The 15,915-nt window shown below is 32.8% G+C and overlaps 1 protein-coding gene across 2 annotated transcripts in view; it reads right to left on the reverse strand.

Moving 5' to 3' along the window:
• Window positions 1–15,915, reverse strand: part of SREK1IP1 (SREK1 interacting protein 1) — a 35,110-nt gene that overhangs the window by 6,922 nt on the left and 12,273 nt on the right. For both annotated transcript variants that reach the window (XM_039870019.1, XM_039870020.1), the window contains exons 3-4: window positions 9,436–9,579; window positions 1,785–1,857 (exon numbers count right to left, since the gene is read on the reverse strand). In XM_039870019.1, the coding sequence (XP_039725953.1) occupies window positions 1,785–1,857; window positions 9,436–9,579 (217 nt within the window). The remainder of the gene's footprint in view (window positions 1–1,784; window positions 1,858–9,435; window positions 9,580–15,915) is intronic.

Genomic DNA, 15,915 nt, shown 5'->3' on the forward strand with positions numbered 1-15,915 from the left:
TTCACTAGATACAGAAAACATGCTTTTAAATGAATATTCTATATAAATGAATGAGGACAATTTACCATTATACTTTATTTTTCTGTTACTGTAATACTAAATTAGAAAAGAACTGTAGAATTCCTTCTTCTAATATTAAAAAAAAAAAAAGAAAACCCAAAACAGAAGCCATTTGTTAAACTCTTATATGAAGAAGTGTCCAACAATCTACCCACACCCAAACCCCAAATATGAGTGACAAGTCAGAAACTGAGTTAATTCAAAATAAAAAAGGTATCTCAAGAGAAAGCTCAGTGATCTAGACATTAGAAGGTAAAACCCAAACTAAGAAAACCTGAGAGACATACAGAAGGATAAAAAGTAAACCCATGAGACTACAAGGCTGCATCCACAGAGTAACATGTAACATGTGTGAAACTCCTTGACTGCCTTGTTTAGAGACTCCGAGTTTCCCCCGGTTCTCTCATATTGTGTTTCTTTCTTCTCCTTGTCTACTTACTTAGACTTCTGGCCATTTCCCAAGGTCATTTTCTTATGTACTCTCTTCCTCCCTCTGCAACTCTGTTATTCTCAACTCTTCTCTGTTTTCCTGCTTTAAACACCGTGCTTGACCTCTGGATTCTGATTTAGATTCTTCTTCACAACCTGTACATTTTGCTTTGCCTTTTTCGTCCTGCATTCTCATTTTTAAGGCAAAATGTTAGACTGTGGCACAGCAACTCTATTAGGTGGCAATAATTCTGCTAAGTGTGCCTAGAAAAGTTCATATAATTTCAGGCCCTATCTGAGGTCTGTGAGGCCTGAGAAAGAGAGGCTTGAATAAATAATGTTACTATAAAACAAGTATATTAGAATTTGGACAAAAATAGATACTCACTTTTCCTATAAGCAATCCCCCTTGTTGTGCTTATGCAAATGATTTAATAATATAGTAGTGAGACTACAAAATACACTGAGCTCTACCTTCCTACTAGTTTTTATATTAAAAATTATTATTTAATTCCAAGCACTTGTAAGTAAACTATTCCAATTTATAAAATAGCTGAGGTATTAAAATGCATATATTAAATGCTCTACAAAAATTATAAAGTGACATCTGATTTGCAGAATCTACTGTCAAAGAACTATGATCTAAGCCAGACATTACTATTGCAAAGTGCCTTAAAAAAAGTCTATGAGTAGATGTTTGTTCTAGTTAAATGAAATTACACTCATTAACCATGGAAAAAGTTGCTTATTAATTCTTTTGATCAATTTCTTTAACTAGTTAGTTGTTAAAAGAATTGATATAAAAATTCATAAGTGGCTGATGAAGGTTCTGAAAGACCTAAAGGAATTTTTAGCATAACAAGTGAGTACATAAATTCTATTAATAAATTAATTTCTTAGACATAGTAATGATATTTTGAGAATACAAATATTTAGGCTCCAACTTCACATAAATGAGGAAAAAAATATATCTAAAGAATTTAGACTATGTTCCATTAATAGGTTAATCAATGTTCTAAAAGTTAAAATAGAATACATGAAACATGGGGAGGCATGTTATTTATTTATACCTTGATTTGCTCCAAAAAGAAAATTTAAGGTGGCTGAGTGTTGACTTTATTTTTGATTCCTGAAATAAAGGACTTTGTTATTTTATTGAAACAACTGAGCATCTAATTCCCATTAGGAAAAAAATTAATGTTAAATAAACTGTAAATAAATATACATGGAAATATTTTATAATCCATCTTGGATTCACAAGTCCTGCCTTTTTAAAAATGATGTTAAAAAAATACCTTTTCCTTTTTTTTTTCAACTTGATTTTCTCTTTGCTTTTTGCTTTTTTCTTCTCCTCTTCTTCATTTATTCCTGTGTGTTGAGGGGAAAGAATCAGGTCACCATGGGTTTATATACTAAAATGGTATGCATATATTTTTTGATTTTGGTTGTTGGTTGGTGAATTTCACTCGTTAAGATAATGCACTTTTCTTGTAACAATTTCTCCTTTCTTGATTTATTTTTTTAAATTGAGGTATAATTGACATATAACATTGTATTAGTTTCAGGTGTTCAAAATACTGGTTCGATATCTGTATATATTACGAAATGATCAGATGACTGTAATAAGTCTAGTTAACATCTGTCACCATAACAGTTGCAAAAATATTTTTTTCTTGTGATGAGAACATTTAAGATCTACTCTCTTAGCAGCTTTCAAATATACAACACAGTATTTTAACTATAGTCACCATGCTGTATATTACAGCCCCATGACTTATTATTTTATAACTGGAAGTTTGTGTCTTTTGACCCCCTTTACCCATTTTGCCCTCATCCCCAACCCCATCCCCATCTCTGGCAACCATCAATCTGTTCTCTGTTATCTATGAGCTTAGTTTTTTTTGTTTTTTTGTTTTTTTTCCTTTAGAGTTCACATAAAAGTGAGATCAGATAGCATTTGTTTTTCTCTCTGACTTATTTCACTTAGCGCAATGCCCTCAAGGCCCATTAGTTATTTTTATTCATCAAAAACCTATAAAAGTGTTATATGCTTTTTATAAAAATGTCAAATACTAAGTATGTTAAGTAAAAATAGTCAAACACTCCACTTCTAATTCCTATAGCAAATCAATGTCAACAGTTTGGTGGGTACCACTCCAGATCCTAAAAAACAAAACAATACAATCAAGTATAGTTTTTTGTTTTTGCCTTTTTTTTTAAACTTTCTTTTTAAACAAAATTAGGGTCATGAGATCCTAGGACTATGGGACAATAACAACAGATCTAATATTTATGTCATCAGTGCCCTGAAAAAGGGGATACATACTGTTCTCTACTTTGTTTTTTAAATACATGATTTGGTGTGTATTCTTCTAGGCATTCCTCTGTATAACCAAATATACACATATAATCACTTATACAAACATAGTTACATATAAGTCCCAAGTTTTTTTTATCTTTGGAAAATGGATTGTGGCATATATAACATTTTGCAACTTATTTCTTTCACTTAACACTTTTTTTGATATTCAATTATTCTAACACCATGTGTTGAAAAGACTATCCTGTCTACAGAAGAACTGCCTTTTCACCTTTGTCAAAAATCAATTGAACTTCTGCTTCTGGGAAGATGGAATAAATGTACTTTTCCTACTCCTCCCATTAAGTGCACCTAAAAACTCCAGAAATTATAAAAACAAAACAAAAACAAAAACAAAAAACATAAAAAGACTCTGAAAGGTAGAAAGAAGATATACCTGCTAGAAGTTTCAAAATCCAGATAATGACATAGTAGTGAGTTCCCTGGAATTTCTTTTTATTTCAAAATAAAAAATTTAGATAATAAAATCAATTGGCCATATATGTATGGGTCTATTCTATCTAGATCTGTCTTTACATCAATACCACATTATCTTGATTATCTGTAGTTTTACACTAAGTCCTGAATTAAGGTTGTATTAGTCCTCCAGCTTCATTATTCTTTTTCAAAGCATTTTTGCTATCCTAGGTCCTTTACATTTCCACAAGAACCTTTGAACTGGCTTGTCAATTTCCAAAAAACAGACTGCTGAAATTTTGATGGTGAGTAGTTTAAATCTATAAATCAAGCTGAGGAGAACTGATTTCTTAAAAAGACTGAATCCTCTATTCCATGAATATGGTATATCCTTTGATTCACACTTTTCTTTAATTGCCCTCAGCAATGTTTTGTATGTTTCAGTCTTGCACATCTTCTGTCAGATTTATACCTAAGTATTTCAATTTTTTATCCTGTTATAAAAGGTATTTTTAAAATTTCAATTTCTGATTGTTCATTGCCAGCACACAGAAATACAATTGATTTTTTTCCTTGTCCATTAATTGATCTTATACTTTACAACTTTACTAAACTGTTATTAGTAATAGAAGTTTTTTTTTGATAGTATCCATAGAATTTATACATAAATGATTAAGTCAACTGCAAATACAGTTTTCTTCTTTCCTTTCCAATCTGGATAACTCTGATTTCTTTTTTTTACTTATGGCATGGCTAAAATCTCTACTACAATGTTGAACAGAAGTGGTAGGAGTGAACATCTTTGCTTTGTTCCTTATGTTATGGAAACATTCAGTCTTTTATCATTAAGTATGACATAATCATTCAGTTTTTATAGACATCCTTTATCAAATTGATAAAGTTCTCTTCCCAGTTTGTTGAGAATTTTTATCAGAAATGGACAATATACTTGCTCGAATAATTTCTTGAAACATTGTAATTATCATATTGCTGCTCTTTTTTAGTGAATTACATTGACTGATTTTCAAATGTAAAACAAATCTTATATTCTTGAGGTGAAATGAACTACACTGGTCATAATATATTATCATTTTTACATATTGTTGGGTTTGATTTGCTAAAATTATTTTAATTGCTTAAAATTCTCTGTGTCTGTATTTATGGAGTCTACTTTACTTGTAGTATCTTTATCTGGTTCTGTTATCAGGGTAATGTTGGTCTTATAAATTGAATTGCAAAGTATCTCCACTTTGATTTTTAAAAGATTTTATTTAGAAATGGTATTATTTCTCCTTTAAAATGTTTAGTAGAATTCATGAAAGAAGCCATTCAGCTATGGAGTTTTCTTTGTTGAAAGTTTTAAAAGTAAAGATATAACTTCTTTAACAGATGTAGGCTATTCTGTTTACCTATTTCTTTTTGAAAGTTTTGGTAGTTTGTGTTGTTCAAGTAATTTGTCCATTTAATTTAAGTTGTCCAATTTACTGGCATGAGGTTGTTCATAATATTCCCTTATTTTAGTATCTGTATAATCTGTAGTATTGTCATTATTTCATTCCTGATATTGGTAATTTATGGCTATCGTTTAACCAGATCAGTTTGGATAGCAATTTTTCAATTTTATAAATCTCAAAGAACCAGCTTTTGGTTTCACTGATATTCCCTATTTTGTTCTTCTATTGTTTTTCTATTTTCCATTTCCTCGATTTCATCTCTGATCTCTATTATTTCCTTTCTTCTGCTTGCTTTGGGTTTCATTTGCTCTTCTTTTTCTAGTGTGTTATGGTTGAAGCTGAAGTTAAAAATTTGAGACATTTCTTCTCTTATATAGGCATTCAGTGCTGTAAATTTGCCTCTAAGTACTGCTTTAGGGGCATCCTATAATGTTATGTTGTGTTTTTATTTTCATTCAGTTCAAAATACTTTCTAATTTCCTTTGAATTTTTTCTTTGATCCAATGGGTTATTTAGAAGTATGTTAGATTACAAATACTTGGGAATTTTCCAGAAGCTATCTGCTACTAATTTCTAATTTAATTTCTTTGTGGCTAAAGAACACGCTTTGCATAACTTGAATCCTTTAAAATTTATCGAGACTTGTTTTATAGCATAGAATAAGGTCCATCTTGGTAGATGTTCTGTGTGCACTTAAAAAACTGTATTCTGCTGTTGTTGGGTGAGGTGTTTTATAAATGTTAAGTAGGTTAAGCTGGTTGAAAGTGTTATTCAAATCTTCTATATCCTTTCTAATTTACTGTTTGTTTTATCAATTATTGAGAAACATGTGTTGAAATCTGCAACTATAATTGTTGATTTGTTGAATCTACAAAAATTATCCCTGATATTTTTACCAAGGTTTGCTTCATATATTTTGAATTTTGTTAAGTGCACAAACACTTAGTACTTTTATGCGCTCATGACTAAGTGACCTTTTTATCATTATGAAAAAACTCTCTTTATTCCTAGTAATATTCTTTGTTTTGAAATCGACTTGATCTCACATTAAAATAGTCACTTTAGCTTTCTCTTGAGTAGCTGTCTTTTTTTGTAGCTACTATAAGTTCAGAATGACTATTGTAAACATGTCCAAAAAAAAAAAAATGTCAAAGAAACTAAGCAAATAAAACAGTAGCTATGGGAATAATTTCCTCTTCCACTGACTAGATTACATAGAGAAATTAGTTCTAATAAAACAAAATAATCCTAGAATTCAAGAAATATTTTTCCTAGCCATGTACTCTTAAGAACTAGCAGTACTGACAATAATAGGAAATGAGAATTCAAGCACTGAAGACAAAATTTATTTTAGATAATTCAGTGTTTCTATACTACAACTCATAGAACCACTATACCTTTATTTATTGAGGTTCCTTCAATAAATGTTGTTGAATGTATACAGGCATAGGAGGAAAAAGAATTTGAGTTTTTGCAAAATAATATTTTCTTGGAAATAATACAACCAACTCTGGAGTACAAAATAGAAGGCAAGGTCCTTATGTACTTTAACATTGAAATTTTGTTATGATCAGCAAGGGTGGTGGTCTCTAATGTAAGATACAGGAGTCAGAAGTCATGATCCACTGTTTACATGCTGCTTTGGGTAGGACAGAAGACCCTTCCTAGCAGCACCAGCAGGCTCAGCTACTAGGTTGTTGTCTGCATATCTATCACCGGGTTTGTAGCTACTCCAGCTGCTCTTAAATACCTGGCTAAGCAGCTCTGAACCTAGACCCATTCATCTAAATTCTCATTCCCTCTTGGGTCTTCCTATCAACTGGTTAGCAAATATCTTTTGTAGCTGTCTCATAAAAAGTACATTTTGAGCCCAATATAAGCTTTACTCCAATTATCATGTGAATTCATTTAAGCCTTATATTTATGAAGCTTGAAACCACCATAAGTCATTCAGTTAAATCTGATTCTAGCAGTTACTAAAGGGAAGGAGAACAATTATGGCAATATGTAAATATCTGTTTCGGGCAATTTGTCTTATGCAGCTCTCAGTGTCAACCACTTTAAATGAAATCAAGTATAAATTTAACATAAAACTGTCTTAAACAAATAAAACAAAACCAAAAAAACCAAACTAAGTCAAAACCCCACTAAGTTGTCAAAATAGAACATTTCTGGATTAAACTAAAAAAATATCATAAAATATTGAGATGAGATATGAGGACATGACTATCTTCTAACATTAAACAAATTACTGATTAATATTAAATAATGCTAAATAAAACGGAGTATGAAAAAAAATTCATACTCGTCTATGTCCTATATTCCATGTTTTCCTTTTTTTTTGGTCTACTTCTTGACTTCAGTAGAAAATCTCTGGAATAAATACTCTAAAAAAGGGTATATGAGAGATAAATTTTTTGAGACTCTGAATGTCTTTAAAGGACATTGCCTTTATCCTACTTTCACACTTGGTTGATAATTTGGTTGGGTGTACCATTCTAATTGGGATATAATTTTCCTTCAAAAATTTGGAAGCATCTAAAGCTTCCAGTATTGCTTTAGAGAAGTACAAAGCTACTCTGACTCCTGATCCTTCACTCTTGACTCTGGAAAGTCTGAATTATATTCTACTGTTTCCTATAATCTGAAGTTTCATAATGGTGTGCCTTTGTGTAAATCTGTTTTTAACACTGAGCTTAGTACTTGAACCTTTTTGTCTGGAAATTAATGTCCTTTAATTCTTATAAATTTTTTGTTTTCTTTTTCTGGCTTTATTTAAATGAAATATTTCCTAAATTGATCCTTGTCTTTTTTTTTTTTTTCATTTTGTTCTTCTTAGATTTCTTTATCTTCTATCACATTTTCCACATCTGCTTCTTTTTTAATTTCAAAAAGTTCTTTTGTTGTTTTTGTTCTTTTTATAGTATCTTACTCATGTTTTGTGGATGCTCTATCTTATCTTTCTATGAAACTGGATATTATTTAAGTTTTGTCCTCCCTTAAAAAACTGTATCCTTCAAGCTGATTTTTTTTGTTTGCTGGATTTGGTATTTATAGCTCATACCAGAGTCTTTCCTCAGAAATTTAATGCTCCTTGATTGTCTAAAAAGCTGACTGGAAGCTTTGAGCGAGCAAGCTTGAAAATCTGGACTTTACTGGTAATCTGGCTAGGCGATGTCCTTGAAGAATCCCTGATGTTAGTATCTTTGCTACTTTCTTTTTAGACTGGTCATATTTCTCAGAGATGAATCTTCAAATCCCATGTGATAAGTGTCTGGGAACCAAATAGGTACAATGGCTACAAAGTTCTCACTATTTTATATCTAACCATCATCTGTGTTTGGTATGTCTCAGTTTAAAGACTCTTTGTCTTACCCTGTCTAGAAAATAGACCTACAGTAGTCTACTGAGGTGATGGAGTGAAGCCATCTGGCTTTACAGAGTAGGAGAAGGGAACTGAGAATCTGACTACTTCAGATTTTTAACCAATCCCTCTGATTTTAGACTTACGTACGTCTTCACTTACAAAGGTACCTAAGAATACTCATTATCAAGTCTTTAGGGAGCTTTAAAGTATATATCAGGATATGTCTCAGCTTTCCACACTGTTAAAGGACTTAGCTTTCTCAAATGTACAGTCCATTATCACTAACACATTGACTTTTCAACAAAATTCTGTTACTATTGCTTCCTGTGGGTTTATGTCTTCAAAAAATATTCTTTTACTATCATTTCAGTGATATTTCAGTAGGGAGCAAAAGTAAGCGTGTACGTTCAAGCAGCTTTACCTGAGGCTGCATATGCTCATACGTAATGTCAATTTTGTTTGCCCTCTTTGGGACACTCTCCCTCTTCTGCCTTCTCACTTCTCCTAGTACCTTGGCGTTTGACTTCTTTACTTATTTTCATTGGATATAACATGGAAAGCTTAAAAAATGTTAAAGTGTTTATTGTTATCTGATCTAAAATAAGATGAGTTTACCCTTTTGTATTTCTCTCATCCCATGCCTAAACCTATATTTGAATAACTTGCATTTTGCTTCTGTGTGACATCTACCATGTGGCATTCTATAGTTTACAATGTATTTTTACAAACAGCATCACATTTTATCCCTAAAACCACCATTGCAAGGATAGATCATTTTATACATAAGACATGAAAGAAATAGTTAAACAATATGTCTGCAATTTCTCTTCTCTTTGAGGAAAAAGGAGGATGCCACAGGAAATAAATCTCTTCGTACATACTTATGTACTTAACCTACTATTATAGCTTAATACTAAGAGCTCTGATTTGAATGAGTGTGATCTGACCACTCAATCCTTTATGTTACCCCACAAAGAAATTGAGGGTCAGAGTGGTCGACTTGCTGAAAGTCACATGCTAAAAAATGGCCAAGTAGGGTTAGAAACCAAGTCTTAAATCAGACTTTTTGTACCATGTGACACATCCTAGTGTGATGGAACAACAACAACAAAATCTGGGTTGTGGAAACAAAAACAGACTTGCCTCCTGGTTCTATAACTGATAAGCGGTTTGATTTGGGGAAAATTACTTAGAATGTTCAAAGCCTATTACCTCTGTAGCACCTCTTACATATAATAGAAAAACTATCTTAACGATAAATACCACAGAACAATAGATAAACATGACATTAAAGAGTAGAACATTTAAAAACATTTTTAAAGGATGGAGAGAAAAAAAGTATTACTTACTTTTTTCTTGTAATGCCTGCAATTTATTCAGTTCCTCGTTCTCCTCATCACTCTCTTCACTGCTTGTGCTGCTGACATCCAAAACTATGTCCCTTTTGGGGTCTACTCGAAGAAAATTTCGGCATTCAAAAGTCAGGTGACCAGCTAGGTAAAATTTAAAAATGTGAATGACAAAACAATAAATATATTATATATTTTTTTGATTTGTTGTCTCATGGTAAGCAACAACTTACAATTCTAGTAACATAATGTTAAGTTTTAACTTATATTCAATGGGTGGTAGTTTGGTTTCTCTGAATGCAATGCGCAGAGAGAGAAATTTTTCCTTTCTTCATCAGGGTTTCTAATTCAACAAGCATTTTTTTCAGGGTATTAAATTATTATATTTTCCCTTTTTATGCACTAAAGAAAATATTCTCATACTTAGAATTTTATATTTAATTCCTTTCCCATACCTTCTCCTTCTCAACTTGACTACTATACTCATAAAATTACAGAGCTTTCATGTAATTAAAGGTATTATATTAACACAACTGAATGTGCTCTTCCAGAGAACACCTAAAAATTTAATTCTGACATCATTCACCCTCTAAAGATTCTCCTTGTAAGAAAACTACAAATTATCTACTTATACATGATACAATTAAAAAAAAAAATTAAACACCAGAAAAGTACAGGAAAGAATATAATAAATACCCAAGTGCCTATTATCCACATGTTAACATTTTGTCATATTCACTTACAATTTTTTAAGGGAAATGCTTGCATGTGTGTGTACATACACACAAAGTTAGAGAGCTTGCCACATTCTTTGGAAACCCGTTCTAATCCCATTCCACTCTTTTTATCTTCAGAAATTGGTATACTGAAGTTGGTGTCTATTTTTACCAAACAGCAATAATGTTATATTATTTTTTTAAATATAAACTCTATTATACTTACCTATCATTCTGCAGCTTGTTTCTGCCACTCAATATTACGCTTTGTGAGTTATCTATGTTAACATAAGTAGACGTAATTATCTCGTTTTATCTAATGAATAATGTTCCATTGTATAAAAATATTTATTTACCCTTCCTACTACTGATAGAATTTAGGCTGCTTCCAGTCTTTTGCTATTATAAAGAATGCTGAAATGAGTAGCTGTTCATGTTTCTGTGGACACATGCTATGGTTTCTCTAAGGCACAGCTTCCAAGTTTTTTTGACCAAGACTGAATGATGGTAAAAGAATAACAATGTAACCAATTATAATCATATACACATTCATATACAAATACACACTAACACACAAAAATCAAACAAAAGTTACATGAAGCAGTACTACATTTGACATTTCAAAAAAAAAAAAAAAAAAACCAGTGCAGACAGTGACCACATAACTGATTTCACAACCCACAAATGATTCACTACAACTCTGTGCTAGGGTTTATTTCTAGTTCTCTCTTAATTTGAAGGTGAAGTCCTCTAGAAGTTCGATTTATACAAGGGTGTCTGCTACTAGAGTCTCAATCTTCGGAGGGCCCTGAACCCTGCCAACTCATGAAAACAGAAATTCAATAACTCTGACTTCAGCAAGTATCCTCAAGACTTTACCTTTTACATTTTCAGCTTTCCTTTGGTTTGGGGCCTCTGAGTATTCTTTAATTCTTATTTACTTCCTAAAACACTAACATGTCTAAAATACGTATTGCACATTTTATATCATTTTCTTAGTTGTTTACAAGAGGGTCCAGAGTCTACCATAATGCTGTAAACAAACTTCTTCTGTTGTGATTTGCTTCCAAATGAATCATTGGTAAGTGTTATCTTTAGTTTCCAAACATATGGAGTTTTCCGACTATGCTTTTGCTGATTTCTGAATTTATTACACTGTTATCAGAGAATGGGGTCTATATGACATCAGTTCTGAGATTTCTTCTGTGGCCTATCACATACTAAACTTAGGAGGAGATTTCGTATGTATTTTGAAAGAATATAAATCACTATTTGTTGAATAGAGTTCTGTCTATTTTGTTGTTCAAATCTTCTCCACCTCATTTCTCTAATAACTTCTGATAGTGCAATTTTTAAGTACCTCCATCATTACAGATTTGTCAATTTCTCCTTGTGATACAGACTTTGCTATACATATTTTGAGATTAATAAGCATGTTCAAGATCATTATTAATTTATCTTCTTGGCTGATTGTTCTTGAATCTTTCTTTGTCCCTAGTACTGTTCTTGCTTCAAAAGTCTGATATTAAAATTGCTCTGCTAGTGCTTTGTTATGAATAGCTGAATCATATGAAGCTGCCATTTTTATAAGTAAACAGCTAAATGTCAACAGTATTTAACCTCCTATCTGCTCTTTCCTCCCATTCCTTTATTTTGAAATTTTCTATGTAGTTTTTACTTTTTCATATAGTTTTATTAATAATGGTTAAGTTTCTTAATCTAATTTGATATCAGACCAATATTAATGTTAATTTCTTAGCCTGAAAAAATCGTTCCTGCCTCACTAGAGGCAGTGTAAATTTACTCCTCATACACACACTGTAAGCTGGGGTTGCCAATTCTTGATTATTCCTTTTCTTTTAATTACAATTTTATAGGAACTAAAACATATTGTAAGTTTTTTTTTACCACTTTCTCTAGACAGTGAGTGCAATTTTTCTAATTGCTTCATCACAATCTTTTAGAGCTGTCTGGCTCCATGCAAGAGCCTTCACTCCAGCCGTGCTGCCAACCCACAGGGCTCTAAGGCTTCACTCTAGTAGCCCATAAAAGTCTACCTGGTTGGCCTGTAGATCTTGTTTGTTTTCAGCTATCATTCTCTGCTTGGGCTGTGAACTTCTTTTCATTCCCAGTACCTGGAGATTTCCTGTTCATTCTTTTGAACTGGATTATTTTTGTTGTTATTGATACTAACATTTTTCTCTAGAATCTCTATTTGTTCGGAGCAGAAGGAAGGACTTTCTATGTTGCTATTTTGATCAGAACGCCTGATGATTCAATTTTTCCTTTATTTAAGCTAGCTTTGTACCCAAACACCTCATATTGTAATGAATATTAAAAATGAATAAAATACTCAAATAATAACCACATTGACAGCAGGCTCTGTCTCATATCCATTTTAGCTTTACTTATATGAAACTGATCCTAAACTGATTATAAGACTAGTTACTTGTGAAGCTACAAATAAAGTTTCCTATTTTTCTTCTATTAGGGAATATATGAACAGGCTTGGAAAATAATTGTATTCCAAATTATAGTTCTTGTGACTTCTTTTCTAAACAGACTCTAAGTAGATTTTAAGCAGAAAATTCTTAGGTGACTAAAGGCTTAAATTTTTGACCACAGATATGTAAAGACACTTTAAATTCTAACAACGTGCTAGCTGATTATAAAAAGTGATGTGGCTTTTTCATTTCTGATCCTCAAGTTCATACAGAAATTCAAGGAACCCCAGAATAGCCAAATCTTGAAAAACAACAAAGGTGGAAGTCTTACACTTGCTGATTTCAAAACTCAATACAAAGCTACCATAATCGAAACAGGATGGTACGATCATAATAATAAACATATATACTAATAGTGCAGAATCGAGAGTCCAAAAATAAACTCATACATATATGGCCAACTGATTTTTGACAAGAGTGTCAAGTCCATTCAGTGAGGAAAGAACGGTTTCTTCAACAGATGGTGCTGGGCAACTGGATTTCCACATGCAAAAGATAAAGTTGAACCCCTCACTTCACAGCATATGTAAAAACTGACTAAAAATGATCAAAGACCATGACCATAACAACGTAAGAGCTAAAACCATAAAATTCTTAGAAGAAAGTACAGGGATAAATCTCCATGACCTTGAATTTGGCAATGGATTAGATATAAAAGACCAATAGCACAAGCAGCAAAAGAAAAATTGATAAATTGGACTTAATCAAAAGTTAAAACTTTTGTGCAAAGAAATTATTATGAAAATGAAAAGACAACCTACAGAATGGAAGAAAATATTTGCAAATATTACTGAGACCTTCAGTCCTTCAATCCCTTAATTTTCTCCTAGTCTATCAAATCTCTCATTCCTGACCAAGTGAACATTTTTTTTTATGAGCCTCTTTGACTCTTTCACATTCTTGTTTTTCTACTGTACCTCACTGTAAAACAACGAATCTGACTCAAAGCTACCCTTCCTCTGGGTTCTGCCTACTCCAGGGCAGCCAGGGAACACTTGAGCACAATCGCAAACTATTTCATTTTTTATTCATTCTTGGTCAACTTCTTCTCCTATTTCCCCCAATGACTTTTCCAAACTTACACCTGACTTAAATCATTCTTCAACCACTTCCCTGTCCCACTCAATGCCCCCTTCCCAGAGAGACAATTCTGCCTCCCAGGTTACGATGAAAATTAAGATTATCGGGCAATGTCCCCTTCCACTTTCTGTCTCCAAACCTGAAAACACCATACCTATTTTCACCTATATTTCCTCCAAACTTAAGAGGTAGCCATGTCATACCTCTTAAACGAACTTGTTTAATCTTCTCCTGGCTCCAATATTTACAACATCTCCTCTAACATCCCCCCGGCTTATATAAATTTGTTATACGGTAGTCTCCACTATCTGCAGTTCCCTTCTGTGGTTTCAGTTATCCACAGTCAATCACGGTCTGAATATATCAGATGGAAAATTCTAGAAGTAAACAATTTCTAAGTTGTAAATTATATGCTGATACGAGTAGCGTGATAAAATCTTGTGCCATCCTTCTCTGTTAGGTCTGGGACGTGAATCATCCCTTTGTCTAGCATATCCACATTGTATATGTGACCGGCCGTTATTCACTTAGTAGCCGTCTTGGTTATCAGGTCGACTGTCACAGTATTGCACTGATTGTGTTTAACCCTTATTTTACTTAATAATGGGCACAAGAGTCGTGGTGCTGGGAATTCAGATATGCCAAAGGAAAACTATAAAGTTTTTCCTTTAAGTGAAAAGATATGTATGTATAGGAAAAAAGCATATATAGTATAATGTGTGTGTGTATATATATACGTGTGTGTGTATATATGACATATGACTATACATATGATATAATCATATATATATATATATATATATATATAATTCGGTACTACTTGCAATTTCAGGTGTCCACTGGGGATCTTGGAACGTACCCCCTGCAGATAAAGGGGGGACTACTGTTTTTTAAATAGAACATTACCCATTTATCCCACATTCCCTTCTGGGAATTATTCAATATGTTCCTGCTATGGTCTGAACATTTGTGTCTCTTTCCAAATTCATATGTTGAAATTCTTACCCCCAAAGGTGATGATATTAGTAAGTGGGGCCTTTCAGAGGTAATTATTTATGAATGGTATTAATGCCTTGTAAAAGAGATTCGAAAGGGATCTCTAGCCCTTTCCCCCATGTGAGAATAAAACAAAATCTGTGACCTAGTAGAGGGCCCTGACTCAACCATGCTGGCACTCTGATCTCGAACTTCCAACCTCTAGATCTGTGAGTAATAAATTTCTGTTGTTTATAAGCTACCCAGCCTGTGGAATTTTGTTATAACAACAGCCAATATGGGCTACAACAGTTCTCTACATTTCTCAGGTATATTTCTTGAAAACAGAGGCAACACAGGTTCTCTCCACTTTTTTATTCCTCACTATTCAGACCTGAAGCTACCTAGTTTGTTTCATGACCCAGAACTCTACCTAGAGTGATCTAAGGTCAGCAAAACATCCAAACTGCCAAATCCAGTAAACACTTTTCAATCTATTTCTTACAAATAAAATTTGTCTGTCACACCTGATGATTTTCCCTCAATTTTGAAATCTTCACTCCTTTGGCTTATGTGATGCTGCCTGCTCCTGCTTCTCCTGGCATTGCACTCCCTTGGTCACTGTTTCTTCAGCTGATGCCCATATGTTTTACTCCATCTGTTGGTATTGTATTTCACCAAAAGTCTGTTATTGATTGTCACAAAATTTGTTTAAATAACACCACGTGGGCCAAGATGAGTGTGGGGGAAAAAAAGAGTGGTTGTTTCTATGGAACAGAGCTGTACTTTTGGAAAGACGTGATTTAGATGGATCACTTAAAAAAAAAAAAGCAGCTTTCAAATTATGCATTGGAAAGAAGAGTGCAAAAGATAGGGGGAAAAAATCTTAATGAGAAAAGGTACCTATTTCTCAAAATGGATGTAAATAGCATTTTGGACCAGACCAGTTTTCACTGTTCAAGAGTGTCCTATACACTGCAGGATGTTCATAATCCCTGGACCCTACATTCTAAATGTCATACTGCTCTCTTCTACCCTGTAATAGATGACTAAAAAAAAACCTCCATAGATTTCCAGAAGGCAGTATCACCCTTAGTTGAGAACTAATGATAGAAGGCTTCTACACTCATTTATTTACAAGTATCTTAACTGTTTCCCCATCTTTGAAGAAACAAACTATAAAAGTAGAAAATACATTTCGGATA

Source organism: Pteropus medius, unplaced genomic scaffold (genome assembly GCF_902729225.1).
Source record: "Pteropus medius unplaced genomic scaffold, Ma_sr-lr_union100, whole genome shotgun sequence".
Classification (NCBI taxonomy): domain Eukaryota; kingdom Metazoa; phylum Chordata; class Mammalia; order Chiroptera; family Pteropodidae; genus Pteropus; species Pteropus medius.